This window comes from Pseudomassariella vexata (genome assembly GCF_002105095.1).
Source record: "Pseudomassariella vexata strain CBS 129021 chromosome Unknown BCR38scaffold_7, whole genome shotgun sequence".
Classification (NCBI taxonomy): Eukaryota; Fungi; Ascomycota; class Sordariomycetes; order Amphisphaeriales; family Pseudomassariaceae; genus Pseudomassariella; species Pseudomassariella vexata.
Window position 1 is genome coordinate 1751316 of NW_024467962.1, and position 19974 is coordinate 1771289.

At 49.2% G+C, this 19974-nt stretch overlaps 4 protein-coding genes and 1 non-coding gene across 5 annotated transcripts; 3 read left to right on the forward strand and 2 right to left on the reverse strand.

Annotated features, from left to right (window-relative positions):
• Positions 1–6750: 6750 nt before the first annotated feature.
• Positions 6751–8214, forward strand: BCR38DRAFT_515302 (uncharacterized protein; the record flags this gene model as incomplete). The annotated part of the gene is made up of 3 exons (XM_040865081.1): positions 6751–6836; positions 7023–7530; positions 7596–8214. 3 exons carry the CDS (start codon positions 6751–6753, stop codon positions 8133–8135), a joined length of 1134 nt encoding a protein of 377 aa, XP_040715697.1. The 3' UTR covers positions 8136–8214.
• Positions 8215–8481: 267 nt separating this feature from the next.
• Positions 8482–9226, forward strand: BCR38DRAFT_524367 (uncharacterized protein; the record flags this gene model as incomplete). Its single annotated transcript, XM_040865293.1, has 4 exons — positions 8482–8716; positions 8778–8896; positions 8963–9014; positions 9065–9226. The coding sequence occupies exons 1-4, from the start codon at positions 8498–8500 to the stop codon at positions 9224–9226; spliced, it is 552 nt and encodes a 183-aa protein (XP_040715698.1). The 5' UTR covers positions 8482–8497.
• Positions 9227–9388: 162 nt separating this feature from the next.
• Positions 9389–9913, reverse strand: BCR38DRAFT_524368 (uncharacterized protein; the record flags this gene model as incomplete). Its single annotated transcript, XM_040865294.1, has 1 exon — positions 9389–9913. The coding sequence occupies one exon, from the start codon at positions 9911–9913 to the stop codon at positions 9509–9511; it is 405 nt and encodes a 134-aa protein (XP_040715699.1). The 3' UTR covers positions 9389–9508.
• A 1556-nt stretch (positions 9914–11469) lies between these two features.
• Positions 11470–11572, reverse strand: BCR38DRAFT_t185. Its single transcript has one exon. It is a non-coding gene; the product is annotated as a tRNA-Thr (tRNA).
• Positions 11573–13500: 1928 nt separating this feature from the next.
• Positions 13501–14514, forward strand: BCR38DRAFT_485438 (ThuA-like domain-containing protein; the record flags this gene model as incomplete). Its single annotated transcript, XM_040863885.1, has 5 exons — positions 13501–13610; positions 13664–13881; positions 13931–13986; positions 14041–14107; positions 14162–14514. The coding sequence occupies 5 exons, from the start codon at positions 13501–13503 to the stop codon at positions 14512–14514; spliced, it is 804 nt and encodes a 267-aa protein (XP_040715700.1).
• Positions 14515–19974: the final 5460 nt, after the last annotated feature.

Below are 19974 nucleotides of genomic sequence, written 5' to 3' on the forward strand. Positions count from 1 at the left end.
CCATAGGGTTACGTATTAGCATCGCTAATGTAGAGTTGTGACGACTGACACATGGACGATAAGCAGGGACATCCTGACATGGCCTGCCCTGATCTGGACGAGCGCGTTCCCCTTATAATAGGAGAACGGCCAGACATACTTGTAACCCTTTCCTTCTCTTTCTTCCCTAGTTTAGTATTTGTGACGGTTGTCACGTGATTGACCTACACTGGTTTGAACAGATTGATAAGTGGTTGCAGATATCAAAGTCAGGGAGACAGTCTCTTGATATATAGACGAGAGAACAAAAAGAAAAACGTACTGCATGGAAGGAATCATAAACTTCAACCTCAATAACAATGAGCTCGAGGACTCAGTGGCCTCGCGGCTATCGAGGCGACCCCGGAGACTCACCGCTAAAGCTCGCGAAAATTTGGAAGACGTGGCTCGAGATATCGCAAAGGACGTGATCCACGAAGCCACCAAGAAGTTCGCTCGACTTGCAAAAGAGCTACAACAAAAGGACGCCGACAGACAAAAGACTCTCGAGGCATACAAGGCCAAAATAGAATCCCTCGAACAGGAGCTGAAAAGGATGCGCGAGGACCGTGGGCAACCAGACTGCCGCACCTCACAACTCGCACAATCTCGACATGCCACTCGAACAACCCAGGACACAACTGCTAGAAAGCCTCTCGGAACCCCAATAGAGGTCGACCCGACAGTACAATCAACACCAGCCCGTACATACGCAGCGGTTGCAAGGCAACTGAGTAGCACGCCGGCCCACAGCCTAAATGTCACCGCGACGCCACCAAAGAAACTGCCCACGAAAGACCTACGGATTTTCGCCCGGATGCATGAAGATAATAATTTCCGCAGGGAGAGAGCCTACGATATATGCGCTTTTCTCCGTGAAAAGCTGCTAGGAAATGCCCGCACTGCACTAAAGGGAGTCGACCACGTCCGAACAGGACTAGCCCTCTGCCCATCCTCAGTAGAAGGCGCTAAGATCCTGCTAAATAACAGAGAACAGATAGCCACCCTACTGCAAGCCCATAGCGTCGAGCAGAGAGATACCTGGGTTCGAGCATATATCCCCAATGTCCCGTACACTCGTCACTGCCTGATTACCGACGCGGAATTGGAAATCACAAACGGGGAGCTAGAGGAGGAAATCCGACTTGCCACGAAACGGCGCCCGGAAAAGGCCTACTTTTCCAAAAAGGACGAGATGGAAAGACTAGGCACGGTAACGGCCTGGTTCAAGGTAGACGCGGCAAAGCAGATACCGCTCCGCACTAGGCTTCTAGGAGCCAATGTATATATCAATCTACGTCTCCCCAAGGAGAAGAAATCAATTGAATGCCACCGCTGCGGTGGCTTCCACAATGCACGCACATGCACCTGGAAGAGAAGGTGCATGAAGTGCAGCTCCGCAACTCACACAACCGACGAGCACCGGGCCCCTTGCGGAGGCACGGAAGGCCTCAACGGATGTGACTGCCCCCTCAAATGCCCAACTTGCAACGGCCCGCACGCGGCTCACGACCCTGCCTGCCCCGCCAGACCCAAAGTGATCCATGGTACGCTCCAGAGAAGGGATCAAGCGCAGCTCCGCGCTATTCGAGCGGAAGGAGAAAGAGCCTGGAAAGCGGCATCCAGCCTCTCGCATCTCCAAGCCAACAGCGAAAACAACGACTGCATCATAGCAAATGCCTAATAGAACCACGCAGCAAATATCCAAAAAGTTACAGATCATGCAAGCCAACGTAGGCAGGAAGGCGAGTGCACACGAGACGGCACTTAACCTAGCCTACGAAGGCCATATCGACATTATACTGATACAGGAGCCTTTCGTCCGACCACAGGAAAGAAGACTCACCCGAACTCACCCAGCCTACGAGACCTTTGCACCAATAGATGACTGGATTGAAAGCAGACCGAGGGTGATAACCTACATACGCAAAGGGACTGGACTTAGAGGGGAGCAATGCCGACCACTATCTGCCCCATCTACAGACCTACTATTCCTTCAGGTCCTATGTGACCGCCACTACCTACTAACAATCATTAACATATACAACGCACCCCAAGCAGCTTCCCAAGGCGGCAAGGCCATTCAAGATATCCTAGGCCAGTACCACCTTGCTCCGCCAAACCGATATATACTAGCAGGGGACTTCAACCTACATCATCCGAACTGGCAACCAACGACGACGTACACCTCCCCAAAGGCCCAGGACTTGGTCGACTGGGCAGAATCTTTCGATCTCGTACTTACATCGCCAATCGGTGAACCGACACATAGGGCAGGTAACGTCCTAGACCTTTCCTGGGCTTCAGCCTCGTTGCCAGGAGTCTCTACAAGCATCGAAACCTCCCTTAACACAACCTCGGACCACGAAACCTTGCTTACCTGGGTTCCACTCCCAGCGCTGGACAAGTCCAAGCCGACCTTAGGCAAATTTCGGCTGGATACGATGGACGAAGAGCTTTTTCTCAGCACCCTACAACGGAACATACAACCAATAAGAGGGACAGCGAGAACGGCAGACGACGCCGAGTCACTGGACCGCGTAGCGCAACAACTGACAAACGCCCTCATCGAAAGCCTTACAGCCTCCACAAAACGATCCAAAGGACTCCGACAAGGACGTGCATACTGGAACGAAGAATGCAAGCGAAAACATCAAGAATTTACTAACAAAAAGAGGGACACAAGAAGGCTTCAAGCTCTAGGGATAACCCGCTCAGAACACCTGGAGGAGATTGAAGCGCTACGGCAGGACTTCGTCCGGAAACTTCACAAGGCGAAGGACAAATATTGGAAAGATAGAATCGCTGCAGCCTCGACCAGTAAAGAAATTTTTGAAATGGCGGGCTGGCATAAAAGTACGGGAAATTTTTATACCCTGCCATTACGCGACCCCGAAAACTCGGACCGATTCATCTCCAAGCCAGACGAAAAGCGAGAATTATTCGCCCGCGTACTCCTCCGAAACACGGACAAGGCCGGCGATATACCCAGCGAGCTGCGAGCACCGGGACCCGATCCGAAGCTCCCTTTCCCCCGTGTCACCGCAAAGGAAGTCCAAAGGGCTATCCTCCAGGCCGGCAACACCAGCCCCGGAACCGATGGCATTACAACTGCAGCCCTAACAACTGCTTGGCCAGTTATCAAAGAAGTAGTCGTTGCGCTCTTCCGAGCCTGCGTCGAAGTTGGATGGCATCCTACATGTTTCAAAGAGGCAACGCTCGTTATTCTGGCCAAGCCAGGCAAAAAGGATAAAACGGCAGTACGCTCATATCGACCTATTGCCCTCCTATCCGTACTTGGGAAAGGCCTTGAAAGACTTATTGCAAAACGCCTCTCCTGGGTCGCAGTAAAGCACCGAGTCCTGCATAGCCAACAATTCGGAGCGCTCCCACAACGATCGTGTAGCGATCTGATTTCAACTGTAATCCATGATATAGAAACCGCTTGGCAACAAGGAAAATTTACCTCTATGCTGACGATGGACATCAGAGGTGCATTCGACTCCGTCCTACCAGGCAGACTGGCACAGCGCCTCCACCGACAAGGCTGGCCGGAAAACCTGGTACGCTGGGTTTATAGCTTTGCCACGCAGCGAAAGGGGAGAATACGGCTAGACGGGGAAACCGGAGACACCTTTGATCTCGAATGTGGACTTCCGCAAGGATCGCCCGTCTCGCCGATCCTCCTCCTTCTATATGTCAAGCCCCTATTTAAGCTGGGCACCTGCAGACCTGGACGCAAGCGCTCGCGGTTCGGCTACGTGGACGACATAGCTATACTGTCAAGCTCTAGTTCCCTAGAAGAAAATTGCACTATACTGGCCGAAGAGTGGAAAGCAGCACTCGACTGGAGCATGTCTGAGGGTATCACGTTCGACCCCGACAAGACTGAGCTAATACACTTCACAAGAAGAGGGAGAGATGCAAACCCACCCATTACCACTACGCAACAGAATGGAACGATCCACACTGTTCAACCCATCAAAATCGGTGCTGCACTCAGGTGGTTAGGCGTCTACTTCGATAGAAAGCTTAGCTTTAAGGCCCATGTCAAATTCGTCTCAGCTAAAGCTCTACAGGTTGCTAACGGACTCCGGTCGTTAGGAAACACAATCAGAGGGGCCCCAACACGACTACTCCGTCAAGCTGTAATCGCGTGCGTGCTCCCCGTGCAATTCTACGCCTCGGAAGCATGGTGGCCGTCTGCCAGACAGAACAAAAATGGACGCATTATCTCAAACCGGGTCCAATCCCTAGCTGACCAAATGGATCGAACGCAGAATACCGCAATGAGAGCCATGCTTCCTGTATATAGGACCACGCCAATACCGATCCTGCAACGGGAAGCGGCACTACCGCCAGCAGAAATCGCACTCGACGCAAAACTCTATGCGGCTTCTGTTAGATTACACAAACTGGATAGCCGCCATCCCTTACGCAGGAGGCTCAGACATCCTACGGGCCCCGATTCGAGGTTAAGGCGTATGGCGAGCCTAACCCCAGATACTGCAGAATATATAGATCCTCTGCAAATACCGCCCTGGGAGCAGGCTGGCGAATGGACCATCACCCTCGCCAAGATCGGTTATATCCCAGGACAGTCAAAGGAGGAGGCTGCCCGCTCGTTTCTACAAAGGATAAACGAGTTTTCAAAGCGCGATATAGTAATCTATACAGACGGCTCGCTGGCTACCCATAGCGACAGGACCTTAGCTGGAGCAGGCTGGGCTGGTTATCAGGCCGGTAAAAGACTACTCTGCGAGTCCGAACTACTGGGCTCTCAGATAGAGGTATACGATGCGGAAGCCCACGCAGCACTACGGGGGCTTCAGGAGGCTGTAAAGCTTCCGTCCAACAGCATGGCAGATAACGTCCACATCTGCCTCGATAATCTCGCGATTGCGGGTAGGCTCATCTGTCCAAGTCCCGGAAGCAGTCAAGCAAAGTTCACCGCCTTCCAAGAGCTGTCCAAAACCTGGTCACAGAGAGAGCGAAAACCCTGGACATCCCCGGGACAAGTGTATATCTGGTGGTGCCCAGGACACGTAGGCATCCCCGGAAACGAAGAAGCAGATGTCCAGGCCAAAGCGGCCTGTGAGCAACCACCCAAGACACAACACCCGGCCTCATTCGCACATATAAAGAGAATCGCGAGATCCTACACTTGGAAGAGTTTCAACGATCGATGGGCCACTACCTGCCCTCAACAGTATCGAGATCTAGGGATCGCTATCCACCCGCGACCCCCCGAACTTGGCCTGCCCCGGCAACACCTAGGCAGATTACTCGCAGCGAGGTCGCACCACGGGGATTTCGTGACCTACCACGAGAGACTCCAGCATCGCGACGCACTGCTCAACTGCGGGTGTGGAAAGACAAAGACACCAGTCCACTTCTACTTTTGCAAGCGCGGCCGCAAGGCCACGCCCGGTCATCTAAAAGCGCATATGGCCAAGAATAGTATAGATTCCCTCCTAGGCACGGCCAAGGGAGCTCGTTTGTTTTGCCAATGGGCGGAGGAGACCAATTTCTTTACTGAGATCTGCCCATCGCACTGAACAGGAATGTTAGATGAAGACAGTCCCCTGTAACATAGATTCGACTAGCATTGACCATGCCGGCACTGCGCCCGGCACGTCTCACGTGATGAGACGTTAAATTTCAATCAATCAATCAAAGTCAGGGACTTTGGTATTGGTCTCTTTTGGTGAAGACATCTGGTACGGTGGCGTAGTGGCAAGGATTGCAACCCCTAGCACGGCGTAACAGTATTCAACAATAGAGATGCACTGATATGCAACCTTGATTCGTACCTATGTGCCTCTGCCTCGTTACAACAGTGCTCGGTCCGCGCTAATTTTTCTTACGATCTGCCTAGGGGGCGGCTCCGGGGTCGTAGAATGGTAAACCCATCGCTAGTCAACGAGCTCGGTAGTGTGAGCCTGCCCTCGTTAGGTAGCCCGCCCAAGTAGCTACGGACCTCAAATTGTCGGGGGCGGTGAGCGTACGCCTCACGTACGCGTAGCCTCTGCTGCTCTGCTGTAGGGCAGTCCTGTCCTACGCCGCGTGTTTCCCGTTGCAGTTCATATAACGCTTTTTGCTACTAGGTGCCTTCTTGGTGCAGTCTTTTTCACCCTTAGGCGTACCGGTGCAGCGTAGACGCCGTAACGCGCCGTCTTCTCACAATGCTTCGTGATATAGTCGTATTCGTAGTACTAGTAGCACTGTCGGACCTGGAGATTGCCGTCGTACGGCTCGTAATCGAATATCTAGGCCTCCTGTATAAGCCCTTTGGAGCATAATTCCATCGCCGCCTCTACGCTGTCAACGTGTAGTATCAGGCCCGTATACGGCGGCATGAGTGAATCAGTCGCCGAGCACGCCTGAATCCCAAACCTTAACTGCGTTTCACGGCCGCTCTGATTGTTTCAAAGCACAATCTTCGCCACCATCAATCGGCCATGTCTGTTTTACACGGGGACAGCATGGTATCTTCTATACATAAGGAGTCAAGACTGTTTGTTCGTGAGATTGCGGTCTTTAGTGATGCGCAACTTGACCACTATGTCGAATAACACGGTTTTTATGGTGGCGCAGCGGAAGTCGACGTAGAAGATCCAGAGAGCCTACCAGAGAGCTTTATTGAAAGACTTGAGGTATTGGAAATCTTCACACCGACGCGTACTATCTATCTCTAATCAGCTATCAGAGACCGAGCACAGAACGTGAGAGATGCTGTCTGGTCCGAAGCGCTTGACCTTGACCAACTCCATATTGAACGCAAAGAACTCGAGACAGCGCGCCAATAGAGGGCTGGAGTAAGGTGGCTTCCATAGATATGTCGAGGAATATAGGCAAAAGTGTGAAATAATAGGGGACCGCCAGCCACAATATGGAAATATCGGCACAACAAAATCCGACGCTGAATATAAGGCAGACCTGAACAAAAGCTGGGACCAGCAGCAATTTCGGCGCGAACATTAACAACGCAAGCTGCGCGATAGCGGGGGCGAGTTTGCCGAGTACGTCGAGGAAGCAAAGCTTCGACTGACGCGGAACGGCTTCACTCGATCGTTTGAGCTCGATGAAGAGCCGCAACGGCAGGACAAGCTGACGACCTGGATTGAATACCTCGACTTTGAATATGCGTGGTATGAATGGCATGCACGTTCTGTCAAGCTTGAGCAGCAAGTGTACGACGACGCCTGGGAGAAACTAGTAGACGAGGGGGTGCTGAGACCTCACGAGACTGATGTTTCTAAGATTGATCTGGCGTCTCAGCGTCTGAATGAAAGATTAGAAGCCCAGAAAGCTGTAGAAAGTGCCAAACTGGCCGCTACGTCGGTCTACGCATGGGCGCAAAGCGCTAGGCAAGACAGAAGTTCCGAGCAAGAGGACGCCGGGGGTAGGATTCACGCGGCAAAGGAAAGGCTGGATCTAATCAGGAGGCGGAACGAGCTTATTGGAGAAGTTGTCGAAAAGCAACGTGGGCTTACAAGCGAGCCAAGAGAGGTGTGAGACGGCAAAGTTTTCTGCTGCAATGGCTCCTGGAGAAGATTTCTACTATAGAAGCAAAGTTGAATGAAGCGCAAGAGTCCAACGTCGGAACACACGCAAGGCGTGGCACGAAGAGAAGGCTGGAAGGCTTTAAAAATGGGGCTTCAGGTTCGAAGAGGCGGAAGCAAAATAACGAAGAACCTACATCAGATTGCGAGTCTGCTGGAGCTAAGTACGCCCATTTCGAGGACGCAGCTGACGACACGCGAACCCCAAAGCGGTCGGGAGGAGGCGTCCAGGCCCCAGCAACCCAACACGGAACATCTGCAATATCGCAAAGTTCTAGTAGTCCTGCTTCGGGGTTACGGGTACTCGGTCAAGACGACCGATCCAGCTATAATGAACTCCTCGTCAACGACACTACATCCAAACACTGCAAGAAGAAGCGCGAAGAAATAAAGACAATCCCATGTCCTCCACAACTTAAACCCGTACGTGGCCGGAAAGCCAGCTCAATAACCGTAAATCCAGCCAAACTCACAGCTCCAATGCTCCGTCGCATTTCCCGCATTGCCGAACGTGCTGGAAAAGTTAAAAATTCTGGAGGTCATTTCTGGTGAACACCTTCTCTGTAGAATTGATGGATTCCTCGCCTGATTCTGGCGTCGGAGCCACTCCTTGAGTGGGCTTGATGTAGACTTGCTGCGGAAGCGACGATCGAGAGAGGTGGCAACCTAACTGTCCCGATTCCAGATGAATCGCCTCTTACGCCAGGGACACTGCCGTCTGTTGAGCTACGCTTTGCGTACTGCCAGATCCAATTTTACGCCAACTTTGCGTCAAATTTGTGTATGATTTTTGCCACTTGACACCGCTTTTGAAGTATAGCTATCAAGGACAAGGTGTCAGACGGAGTTGACGGACGAATTTGAGATGATTTTTCTTTCGCAGAAGCACATTGCTGAAGGTCGATTTCTGCCTGATGGGAGACCGTTTCCGGGAGTATCTCAGTTGGTACTTCCCGGAACTTTGGGTCGTCTGCACTAGCCACGGGACCCGTTCGAAGGCCGGCGGTCTTACCCTTACAAGCGCCGGAAGAGCATCCTGGAGCTTGGAATTTCAACTCTGCAGCTCTCTCGAAAAGGAATTCAATCGATACAACACGGCCGTGGAGAATCTCAAAGAATGGGTTCTTGCCACCGTCAGTGCGTCAATGCTGTCCTGAAGAACGTTCTCTGCGACACTGATACTCAGAGCTCTAGAAGATCGGGAGTACCCAGGGTGCCCAGAGAATGACAGACGCTCGAGAGGAGTATCTTGAAGCCGCTGCGACTCTCCACAAGATGCCTGAGGACTTCAATGCCTGGATCTCACGTTGGGAGTCAGCCATGGCAAACGGTGTTATCAATATGGCAATCGATTCGTAACGAGCGTTTACGTTGGACAGTGGCCTCGCATCGTACGCGGGTCGAGGGCGCAAAGCGATGGAAGCGCCGATGGTAATTGACGGGGAACGGGCGGGACTCCAACAGAATTTTCACCACCCCAGGCGAATGAAAGCGCCCACGCGTCGAGCGTGGAGCGTAGCAGCAGCGAGAGCGTAACGAAGAAGCAAATCGACAGTGAACGAGCGAGCTTCGAAGAGAAGATTACCAACTTGGTCCCTCCCGAGAAGATCGAGGTTATGGGGGTTTTAATGGAGCGCTGGTAGAGTTTTGTCACTGAGATGGTACTCTGTCGACTTTTACCGCTGTCAGAATTCGATCGTCTCCGAAGAGCCCTTAATGTGTAGTTGACGTTTTTCGCTGACCTTGTTCTTCCTCGGGTGATTGCAGAGTCTATGGTAACTTGTTGCTGCTCTATCCACTGTAGCAGGGCATCATGCTTCTTTAGGCATCCTTGAAGATACTCCATCCTTGACCGGTAAATGTATGCCCCTGGTGGGTCGTCCTCCGCATCTCATGCCATACTAGAAATCCTGAGCTCAAATTCATCATGGCACCGGAAATGAGAATCCCGAAACTCGAGCCAATTGTGCAGCCAGTTCTAACGGCATTACTACGTAGTACACAAAAGAACCGAACGGTGCTGCAGAGCGTGCCGGAGGGTCCTCAACGCCAGGGCCAAAGCTCAGTCCCCTGACCTTGACTTCTATTCTATCTTGTTCCGATACCGGAACCTCCCCTTTCGTATACAAGTCGAATGTGGGGACCAGGGTGGCATCAAAGTAATGGTGGCCCACGAGTGGAAGAGTGATGCCGTCGACAGTGACGTCCGCATCGACTTGGAAAGGGTCTGCGGTGTTGGCTGAGAACTGGTTGACGGCATTACCAACAAGGTTCAGGGAAATGTCGGTAGTTCGCAGCAGATTGGCGGGGAGCAGAGTCCATGTCCTCATCGAGAGAGCACTGGCTAACGAGCAAGGGTAAATACTGGTGATTTCGTACTATGGTATCAGGCCAAAGTTTTTCACCCCTGCCAAGTACCTCCGTATGAGATCAATGCGCACGCTATACTAAATTAAGCTTAGCTCACATTTGAGTACTTCCAAACCCAAGATTTTTCCCTCTCTAATTTATCTTCAGCATTATCAACGTAGCTATGGAGCGCCGACCACGAGATATCAATAAGAAGCACTTGACAGAGGCTGACCGCCTACGAGTCCAGACGCTCTATAGTATGTCTTTCGAGACCGATATTTCTTGTTCAAAGACCGTGGTTCGCTCAAGCCTCCTCGCCAAGTACGGTATCGCTATAATTGATCGAGATGAATTCACTAACGAAGTCCACCGAGACTATAGTTAAGGTGACCATAGACCCCAGTTGAGCCGACCATGACCTCGCATGATGTTAAAGAATTGGGTCCAGGTGACTATAGTGGGGTAGATAATCGCTCAATTCTTATTAGTTAGAAAATATCTGAAATGAATATTAAGTCTAGCTGACTGTATCGATAAGAACGATAGTATACTAAGTAAGAACTAATTTAAAATCGATTTGGAATATCACACCTGAATTTTTAAGATCGATTCCGGTATCCGCGACGCTATCGAGCTTACTACGCCTTTAAAGCCCTAGAAGGCCACCGCTCCTATCCCTCTCCTATAATTACTTACGTAATAGCCCGCTACTTTGAGGCCGGCTCTAGTACGTGGGCCCGAATAGTACTAAATTCGTCTAGTAACTCTACTATAACCTTCGTATAGTCCTAGTAACTAAGGCTTCGATGAAAAAAACGGATAAGCTTTACTACTTATACAGCGAAAGGTCGATCGTGTATAGATAGCGTTTTAAAGGAACGCTAAGGTAGTACGCCTAGTAGGAAATAGACGAGCCTTACTATATTAGATCTTAAGTTAAGTTAATAAGGGATCGATTTGAAATTAGTTTAGAATCGATTCAGAATCGAATCAAGCTTATAGACTCCTACGGATTACTAATTTATTTAGCTAATAGAGCTTTAATAGAAAGCTACAACCCCTGCCTGAACTACCGATAAGTGTGGTAATGCGGCACTTAAATTCGTCCTCAGGGGTGGGATGCTGCTGATGTGCAGAAGATGCTCGACTATTTTTTGTCGCGACAAGTCGTAGTATCTGCTAATTGGGGTTCTCGTCGAGCGTATACATCTCAACCATACGCTCAAGTGGATAGACCGTAACGTGGTCTAGACGCTCGCAAGAATCGCGGCGAGAGGGCGTGCTGCGCGCCTTCTATCGTGAGGGGACGGGTTCGCCGACGAGCGTTATGGATAGGCGAGGTCCGATAAGGGGTCGGGTTAACGATTCGAATTCTGGACCGGCTGTCGAGTTATATTCCGCCGACGTAGTGCTTGACGGTCGACTGGCTAGGATGCTCGTAATCCTAAACTGCACCAATCTCCCTATTATCGCTAGGTAGGCGAAGTCAACAAGGTGGGCAGCGTGCCGTAAGGGTTGACTAAACCCCCTTGTGTGTCAGCTGCGGGATTCGAACCCGCGACTCGTCACCGACCCAAGTGGGCGAGGCTCAAATCGGGACTTATCTACCAGCGAAGTGACCAACTACACCAGCCGACAGGCTAATATTATTTCGCATTAGAATCGATTTAAAAGTAATTCCGATTTAATTTACTTACCCTAACCTCCGTATTATATAACCGGGCGGCTCTATAGGCGTAATCGTAAATAGTAACCTCTTCCTAAGCTTAGTTACCAATTTATATACCTCTAAATATAGAGCGGGTATTTTAGATAATAGGGATGATATGTTAGGCAATCTTGGTAGGCTTTGCCAAGTCCACAAAGGTTATCACGTGACTCAGCCCTTTGGGCTCAAGTCCGATCTTCTTGCTCAATAGCCTTAGATAGAAAAGCATGCTTTTACAACTTCATAAATAATTGACTACCATTGCGTGTAATACGATATCTAAATTAGCTATAGTAAAACTAATATTGTAGACTCGATTAAGAATCAATTTAGAATTAATTATAGAATAGTTTCGTTATATCTAGGCTAGAGTTACTACGAAAAATCTCTACGGATTTAAAAAGGATAAGTGTAGTCGGTGAAATAACCCGACTATAGTCAGCTTATATTTGGAGGGCCCTATAAATATTTGATCAAAGTGGGGGTTAGTCGGCTAAACTAGGGGGTCTATGGTCACCTTAACTACAACTACAGTACACCGCCCCAGGGATCATAATTGTTAGTACAGTGACTTACTAGGGTCCTGCTAGAAGTCACTTTTCTATGGAAAGGAACAAATTAGCACCTCAGCACCGTAGCACTACAACACCACTGACTTCAGATCTTATTCGTGCCCCGTGAGGCATACCTATTAGAATATTGCTAACAATTTGAGTATTTCTGTGACACTTCCAAAGCTGCAGCTATTACGTTTCAGTTCCGACACTTTATCCGTCCCCTACTAGTGTTATCATCTGCCTTCCTATCTTGGGTGCAGTATTGATACTACGTCCGAAAACTCACAACGGTATGGAGAACGTGGGGCCGGTCCTCGACGGGATAACAAGCTGATGGGGGTGACATTAGCCAATAAGCCAGAATTGCCAGAGCAAGTTAGAAGCGAAAGATAGACTCCGATGTCCACAAGTTCCTCGAGAAGCAAAAATTAATGTTAGCGAGCAACGCTTCATTAATAGTGGTTATCCGCGTTTGACATTCGTAGAGCATTATCAAAGTATAGCCGATGATATACAGGGTCTTCAATCTGGAGTATGCGAAGTACGTCGTTTGGCCCGGTCGAACGACTGTATACGTGAATAAGACTTTCTTCTAAGGCTTCCTCAACTTCGTTATTTTGGGCGCCGACACCCTGTATGTTTGTTACACGAAGTATTTAGTACTGTTACAGATTACAAAATCGGCTTCCTCCTTGTGAGCCTTTAAACCAGATTTGGCGCCGAGACAATTTCCTGTCTCAGAAATTGTACTGTGTACTGTAATTTTGTTCACTCCGATAATATGTGGGTTGTTCGTTATCCCCTGGTCATCGGACTTGGTGTGGACCTGTACCAATAGGCTTACACACAAAACATCTATAATAAGCTACTCACCCAATGAGAATTTTTCTTGATTACAGTATACCACATTCCAAATTATGTTACAACCATTATATGTCGCATGAAGATGTTTACAGTAATTTGGTACTGTACTTAGGATACTAGCTTATTGTCCGTGCTCCGAACTTTTAAAAGTCTACTATAGGAAGGTAACACCGATCTTGCAGGCTATTCTAGGAACGGAAAGTTCTAGGAACGGAAAGTAGTAGGGAAAGAGAGGTAAATGATTTTTAAAGAAAGTCAAGCGACAACGGAAATAGATAATTCACTATATATAAATAACCATCACCTCTCTCCGTTATGATACTAGTAGCGAGTACTCGATGAACAAGTGGATGAAGTGCATCTATTTCGTACCTTGCTGTCATACAAAAATCCCTTGAACGTTCATCCATCTATTTGGTCCAAGACTGTCTCCGGTATGCGGTTCACCCTCACTTTGACTGCTATTGCAGCAGCAGCATCCACAGCTGTCGCCAAAAACCCCAGCCTTCTTATCTTCACCAAAACCGCTGGTTTTCGCCACGATAGGTATGTGCTCCCTCAATTTCCATGCTGGATGTAACTAACACTAGACTCACCAGTATCCCCAGCGGTATTGAACTCGTCACCTCTGTCGCTGAGAGAAAAAATTGGTCGGTAACCGCAACTGAGGATTCCTCCATTTTCACTTCCAGCAACTTAACCTCATTCACTTCTTTGGTATTCATCTCCACTACCGGTGACTTTTTGACAGCCAAGGAGTCCGATGGCTTGTACAAATATTTGGTAAACGGAGGCTCTTGGCTCGGTATCCACGCAGGTACGTCTCTCTTCGATAAATTTGTTCGCGCCTAACAGACTTATCTTAGCCGGTGACTTTGGAGACGCAATGCCATCCTGGTATAACACTCTTGTGGGTGGACAGGTAAGAACCAGGCATTATCTGTACAGTCTGTAGTCGCCGCTAATTTAAACACAGTTCGCCTCTCATCCTTGTGGCACCGACGCGCTCTGCAGCAATATCCAGCTGGCAAATTACCCCCCATGTGAGTTTTCGTTCAACACGCCATATCTTTTAACACTACTAACAATCATGGTAGTTGGAAATATCCGCCCCGATACCATCAATATCACAAACTCTGAGCATCCTTCCACGAAAGGGCTCCCCTTAAGTACTATCCGTGCAGATGAGTGGTACTCGTACAAAACCAACCCCAGTCAATCGTCGAACTATTCCGTCTTAGCTGTGTTAAATCAGGACTACATTGATGTCTATACACCAGAGTCAATCAGAATGGCGCCGGACCACCCTATTTCTTGGTACTCCATGTTTGAGGGTAAGGCTAGAGCCTTTTACACCGGAATGGGACACACCAATGAGTCCTACGCGGAAGACTACTTTATCAAGCATGTTACTGGAGGACTGGAGTGGGTCACTGGCACGACGGACTAAATTCTGTCTCTTGTTTCTAATAAGGCCGGGATTTCGTTATATGTCAGAGATGGTCCGTGCATACCCACTACTACTTAATTCCAGCTCACCTGCACTAGCCTAGCTTACCTGAATACAACACACTTCTATCTCTCTGTGTCCCCCAACAGAAAATGCGCGTTTAACAGCCAAAATACCATATTTCCAATTGCCTTTAACAGCTGTAATTTTCTACTGCTAAACTAATAAACTGAAATGTTTGCAGTTGGGCAATCAAGTAAACCAAACAAATCTATGTTCGTGATGGCTTCAAATCAACTCAAACTTAAGGCCAAACTTGTTTGATTTGGGTTGATCTCAACGCTGCACGACTGGAACATGCGGCGCAACAAATCCTAGCTTGAGGATCACGAGAGCTCATTGATGAGTACTCGCAACGTTTAGGCAAGGAAACTCATGAGGCACGTACTATCAAGGGACGTAGACATGTGACCTGACAACAGCCAGTAGCACCCAAGCGAAGAGGAAGTCCACGCAAGAGTACCACCGCGGCGACATCATCGCAATCGAAAGCGCGCCAACAGGAGATAGCAAATCAATGAAGCAGTCGCCTGCTTGACAAGTAGTAGACCATTATTACACCTGTATTGAGTCTTAGCGTATATCGTGCGTAGTTTATACTCGTACGAAATATAATTACGAAGTATAGTATCTAAGAGGTAAAAACTCTAAATGTTAGGTAACCTTGGTAGGCTTTGCTAAGTCCACAAAGGTCACCACGTGACTTAGCCCTTTGAGACTAAGTCCGACGTTCACGATCAGTAGCTTCAGATAGGAATACATGTTTTTAACAATCTCAAAATAATCACTTACCATAGCGTGCAACCATGGTAGTATCTCTTCCTCGACAAGGGACCTGTCAGATAGGGCACCAGGTTCCTAGGTTCAGAAATAATATGGCACTAGAGAAGACTATTGTCACTTAAAGTTCAGAAGGCGAAAAGAACCCCTTTTCTCAAAAGTAACACCAAAGTAACTGTCCACTTAGGGGTCAGACACCTGAACAATGTACCTCCGATATGTTCTAAAGAATCTATAAAAGACAGAGCAACGGGAGTTCGAGAGGACAGAGAACGATACACCTCATTCATATACAACCTTACGCACTTCTGACTATTCGATTGGACACACGTGATATTCGACAATTAAGGGTCTCACTGCCTCTGGCATCATTTGTTTTTTCACAGAACTTCATTTAGGCATGTCACGGCCTCCCTTCGAGAAGATCACAATGTCAAACAAATACGCCAACAAAATCTTCCTAGCCTCTGGCAAGTACTGGGAAGAATGGTCAGCAGAGTTCAGAGGCAAAGCCAAAGCCATGGATCTCTGGAAGTACATCAGACCTACTAATCGACATTCCTGGCCTACACCTCCTGAGAAGCCAGTCGTGAAAGACTACACAGTCGACAAGAACCTGGAAAGGGCTCTTCAGGTGGCCTGGAGAGAAAGCCAGATTGAAATCGCAGAGCGCTCTGAAAACTCGCCAGATATCGAAGCCGCACCTGAGATGGTTCCTACAAAACCATCTGAGCTATCAAAGGACGGCAAGGCTGAGTATGCCATCGACACTTCTACGTATCAACAAGACCACCGAGAGTACAAGGAACACCGGGACCATAGGATCGAGCTCAGAAACTGGGTAACTGAGCACATCCATCCAGATCTCAAGAAACACCACTGTGGTGAGGACGAATCTCTGGATCAGTGGTACACCAATCTTGCACTTGTAGGACAAGCATACGAAGAGGACGCAAGACCGGCAGCCCGGGACGCCTACTTGAGTCACCTCAAACCGTTAACTAGTCCACCAAAGGACATGAACGACTAGATTGATACCTGGGAAAAGGTAGTCCTCACTGGAAAGAAGAAGAAGATTGGAGAGACGATCAACTCTGACTCCTGGGGAAGAGACCTTCTGAAGGCCCTGTCCGGGATATGGCCTACATGGACGACAACCTTCAGCATGACACGCCAATCAGATATGGTAGCAGACAGACTCGACATCGGGGACATTTCTGCAGAGATGCGACGAGTTGCACTCATGAAGAACAGCGTGCTACCAGCAAAACGTGCTGTGAGAGGCTCGTTTGTGACGTTCAACCAGGACGTATGTGACGATGCAGAAGAGAATCCTCTCACTCCTACAGTGCCTCGCAAGACTACCAATGGCAGAAGGAGTGGAGGAAGAGCAAAACGAAAAAGGGCAGAATCGACAACAGTCGAGGACAAATCGGCAAGTTGGTGCCAAGCGTGTCTAGGCGAGCACCCACTACAATCATGTTGGCACGTGTTCAAAGACAATAACCCCTACTACGAAGAAGGCAAAGAAAACAAGACTGTTGCAAGACTTGTTGCCCACAGGATCAGGACAGAAAAAGGTCTGAAGGAGGAAATAGAGAAGATCAAGTAGGCAGCAGTCAACAGTTGACTAGCTCAGTTCGAGCTCAAGATGGGCAAGGTGCCAGCGAGCTTCCTGATAAGGAAAGGGAGCACCTATCCCCTGAAGAACTCGACAATTCTTGATTCCGGAACAACTCTCCATGTCTTCAACGAGATCAGCAGGTTCCAAAATTTCCGAACGCCAGCCACAAGAGACGTGATCTACGCAGGCAAGGACATAATGAAAATTGAAGGATACGGAGACGTTGATATTGAGGTACAGGGCGACCAAGGACCAAATATACTGAGGCTTCATGATGTGGCCTGGTGTAGAGGGTTCGCCTATAACCTCGTATCTCTTCGACTGCTTCGACGCAAGGGGTACTGGTGGGATAACAAGTATCCGAACAACTCATTACGACGGAAGGACAATTCTCTGGTGTGTCAAATCACGGAGATGTTCGACCAAGTCGTAATAGAATACTTGCCACTGGAAATAACCCCACAAACCTTCTTTACACGTCGCAATCAACACATTTCTGCTACAAAAGGTAAGCCAAAACTGGCCACAGCAGAACGCTGGCATCTTCGTATGGGCCACCCAGGCCCAGAGGCACTGAAGCACTTGGTTAGCCATTCAGAAGGAGTCAAGGTCGAGGGTCCCTTTGGCCCAAAGACTACTGAGTGTGATGGCTGTGGCACCGCCAAGACTAAGCGACAAGTATCCCGGATTCCAAAGGAACCGGAAACAGAACCAGGAAGCTGCATTGCGGTGGATTTCCACGATCTCGAAGAAGACGACGAGGGCTTCTCAAGACTGTGTCTGTTCACCGACAGATACTCCGGATACTCATGGGACTACTACATGAGAGACAAGACAGCAGAGTCAATTATTGAAGCACTGGATGATGTTTTCGGTATCGTCGAGCGACAATTCGACATCAAACCAAAGTCAATCGAGTGCGACAACGAGATCACACAATCCTTCAAACTGAAGGGGTGGCTCCAGGCACGATATCTCAAAGTCAAGCCCTCTGCTCCACATACACAAGCCCAGAACGGTGGTGCCGAGCGCTTAGGGGGTGTGGTCAAGGAGAAATCGCGAGCTATGAGAGCAAGCTCAAAACTTCCAAGCTTCCTCTGGAAAGAAATTTACCAGGCAAGTGTATACCTGTACAACAGGACTCCTAAGTACTTGTACAATTGGAAGTCACCATATGAGCGTTTCTACACTTACGTGGCCAACAGGGACAGGACCACAGTCACAGCAAAGAAGCCTGACCAACGGCATCTGAAAGTATATGGTTGTAAGTGTTACGCACTTACGACAGATACACCTCGGAAGTCAAACCGCATGAAAAAGCTGAGCCCGAGGGCATGGATTGGATACCTTGTCGGCTACAGCTCTACCAACATCTACCGAATTTGGAATCCTCATACGAATAAGGTGATCAGCACACGAGATGTTATCTTCAATGAGGAAGAGACATTTAGTGGTTCGCTAGAGACACTCAAGGATGAGCTCCTCGGTATATCAACAGAGGAAATGGAGGCACTGCTTAACCGAGTTAAGCTCAGGGATGCCAAACAACATGAATCAACAGCTGCCAGACATGCTGAAGACGAGTGTATCTACGAAGTACAAAACATCTACGAAGTTCAAGACCAAGATTCAATGCTTGCGTTCGAGCAGGGTGATGAGGACGAGGACACAAGGATAGCAACCGATGAAGCCGCTGAGCAGACTCACGAGCCAGCTCAGGAGGTGACGACCTGGGTAGGGATGCCTGCTCAGGGGGGGTCCGAAATAACTGAGCACGCTGGAGGGACTGATCGCCCCTATACCACCGCAGTTTTCGCCCCTATCTGTCCCCGTCTCTCTCACCGCCTCCGCCTGCATGTTTATTGGCCGCTGCAATTCGAAGCTCAGGAACCAACGAGATAAGGGATGTTACAGCATCCCCTATACCGGTACCTCGACTGATGTCAGATGTTACGGAAGTCCGGCCAGCAACATGGGCTGCCGCGTTCAACGCAGGCATACTCTCAAGCCCAGCTGGCCAGATGAATGGACAACTAGTCAGTAAGGCAAGGGTCACCAGAATGCTGGACCGAGCCTTTGCTTCGAAAAACAGTGATCCCTCAGGTCCTCCAGTTATTCCTCTGAAGAGGCCTGCAATCAGAGCGAAGCTAGAGGCTGGAGTTAAGGTACACAGGCGTGAGATGCCTCCTTTGCCTAAAACGCACAAGGACCTAACTGGCCAGCCTGGGAAGCGCGAGGAACATCCAATGAAGAGGGAGTTCCAAGAAGCTGAAAGACAGCACCTCGCGAGCCATCGAGAGATGAGCACATGGCGCGAAGTCGCTAGTGATACCCCTAGGGGACAGCCAGTACTTGACTGTATGTGGGTGTACGTATACAAGTTTGACAAGCATGGCTGGTTTATCAAGTGTAAAGCGCGCCTCGTGGTACGTGGTGACCAGCAGGCTAAGTCTGTATACGAACATACATATGCGTCAACTCTAGCTGGAAGGTCATTTCGATCTCTTATCGCAATTGCAGCCAGGTTTGATTTGGAATTACTTCAGTAAGACGCAGTCAATGCATTCGTTAAGCCAAACTGCCTCATCCAGTATATATGAGAATGCCACCTGGCTATAGAAAAAGAAGCACGATACTCTTGCTACTCAAAGCACTCTACGGACTGCGAGAGTCACCTCTACTTTGGCAGGAAGAGTTCACCTCTACTCTAGCTAAGTATGGCTTCAAGCCAGTCCCTCATGAGCCCTGCTGCTATACTGGCAAGAATATACTAATCTTCTTCTACGTGGACGATATCGTCGTCGCATTCCATGAGAAGGATCGATCTGTAGCACTCTCTACAGTGGAACGGTTACGACAGTCTTACGAGCTGACTGGCGGAGATGACCTGCAGTGGTTCTTGGGCATCGAAGTTCTACGGGACCGAGAACAAAAGCTGATCTGGCTATGTCAATCTGACTATGCGGACAAAATCTCGAATCTTGCTACCGAACCTG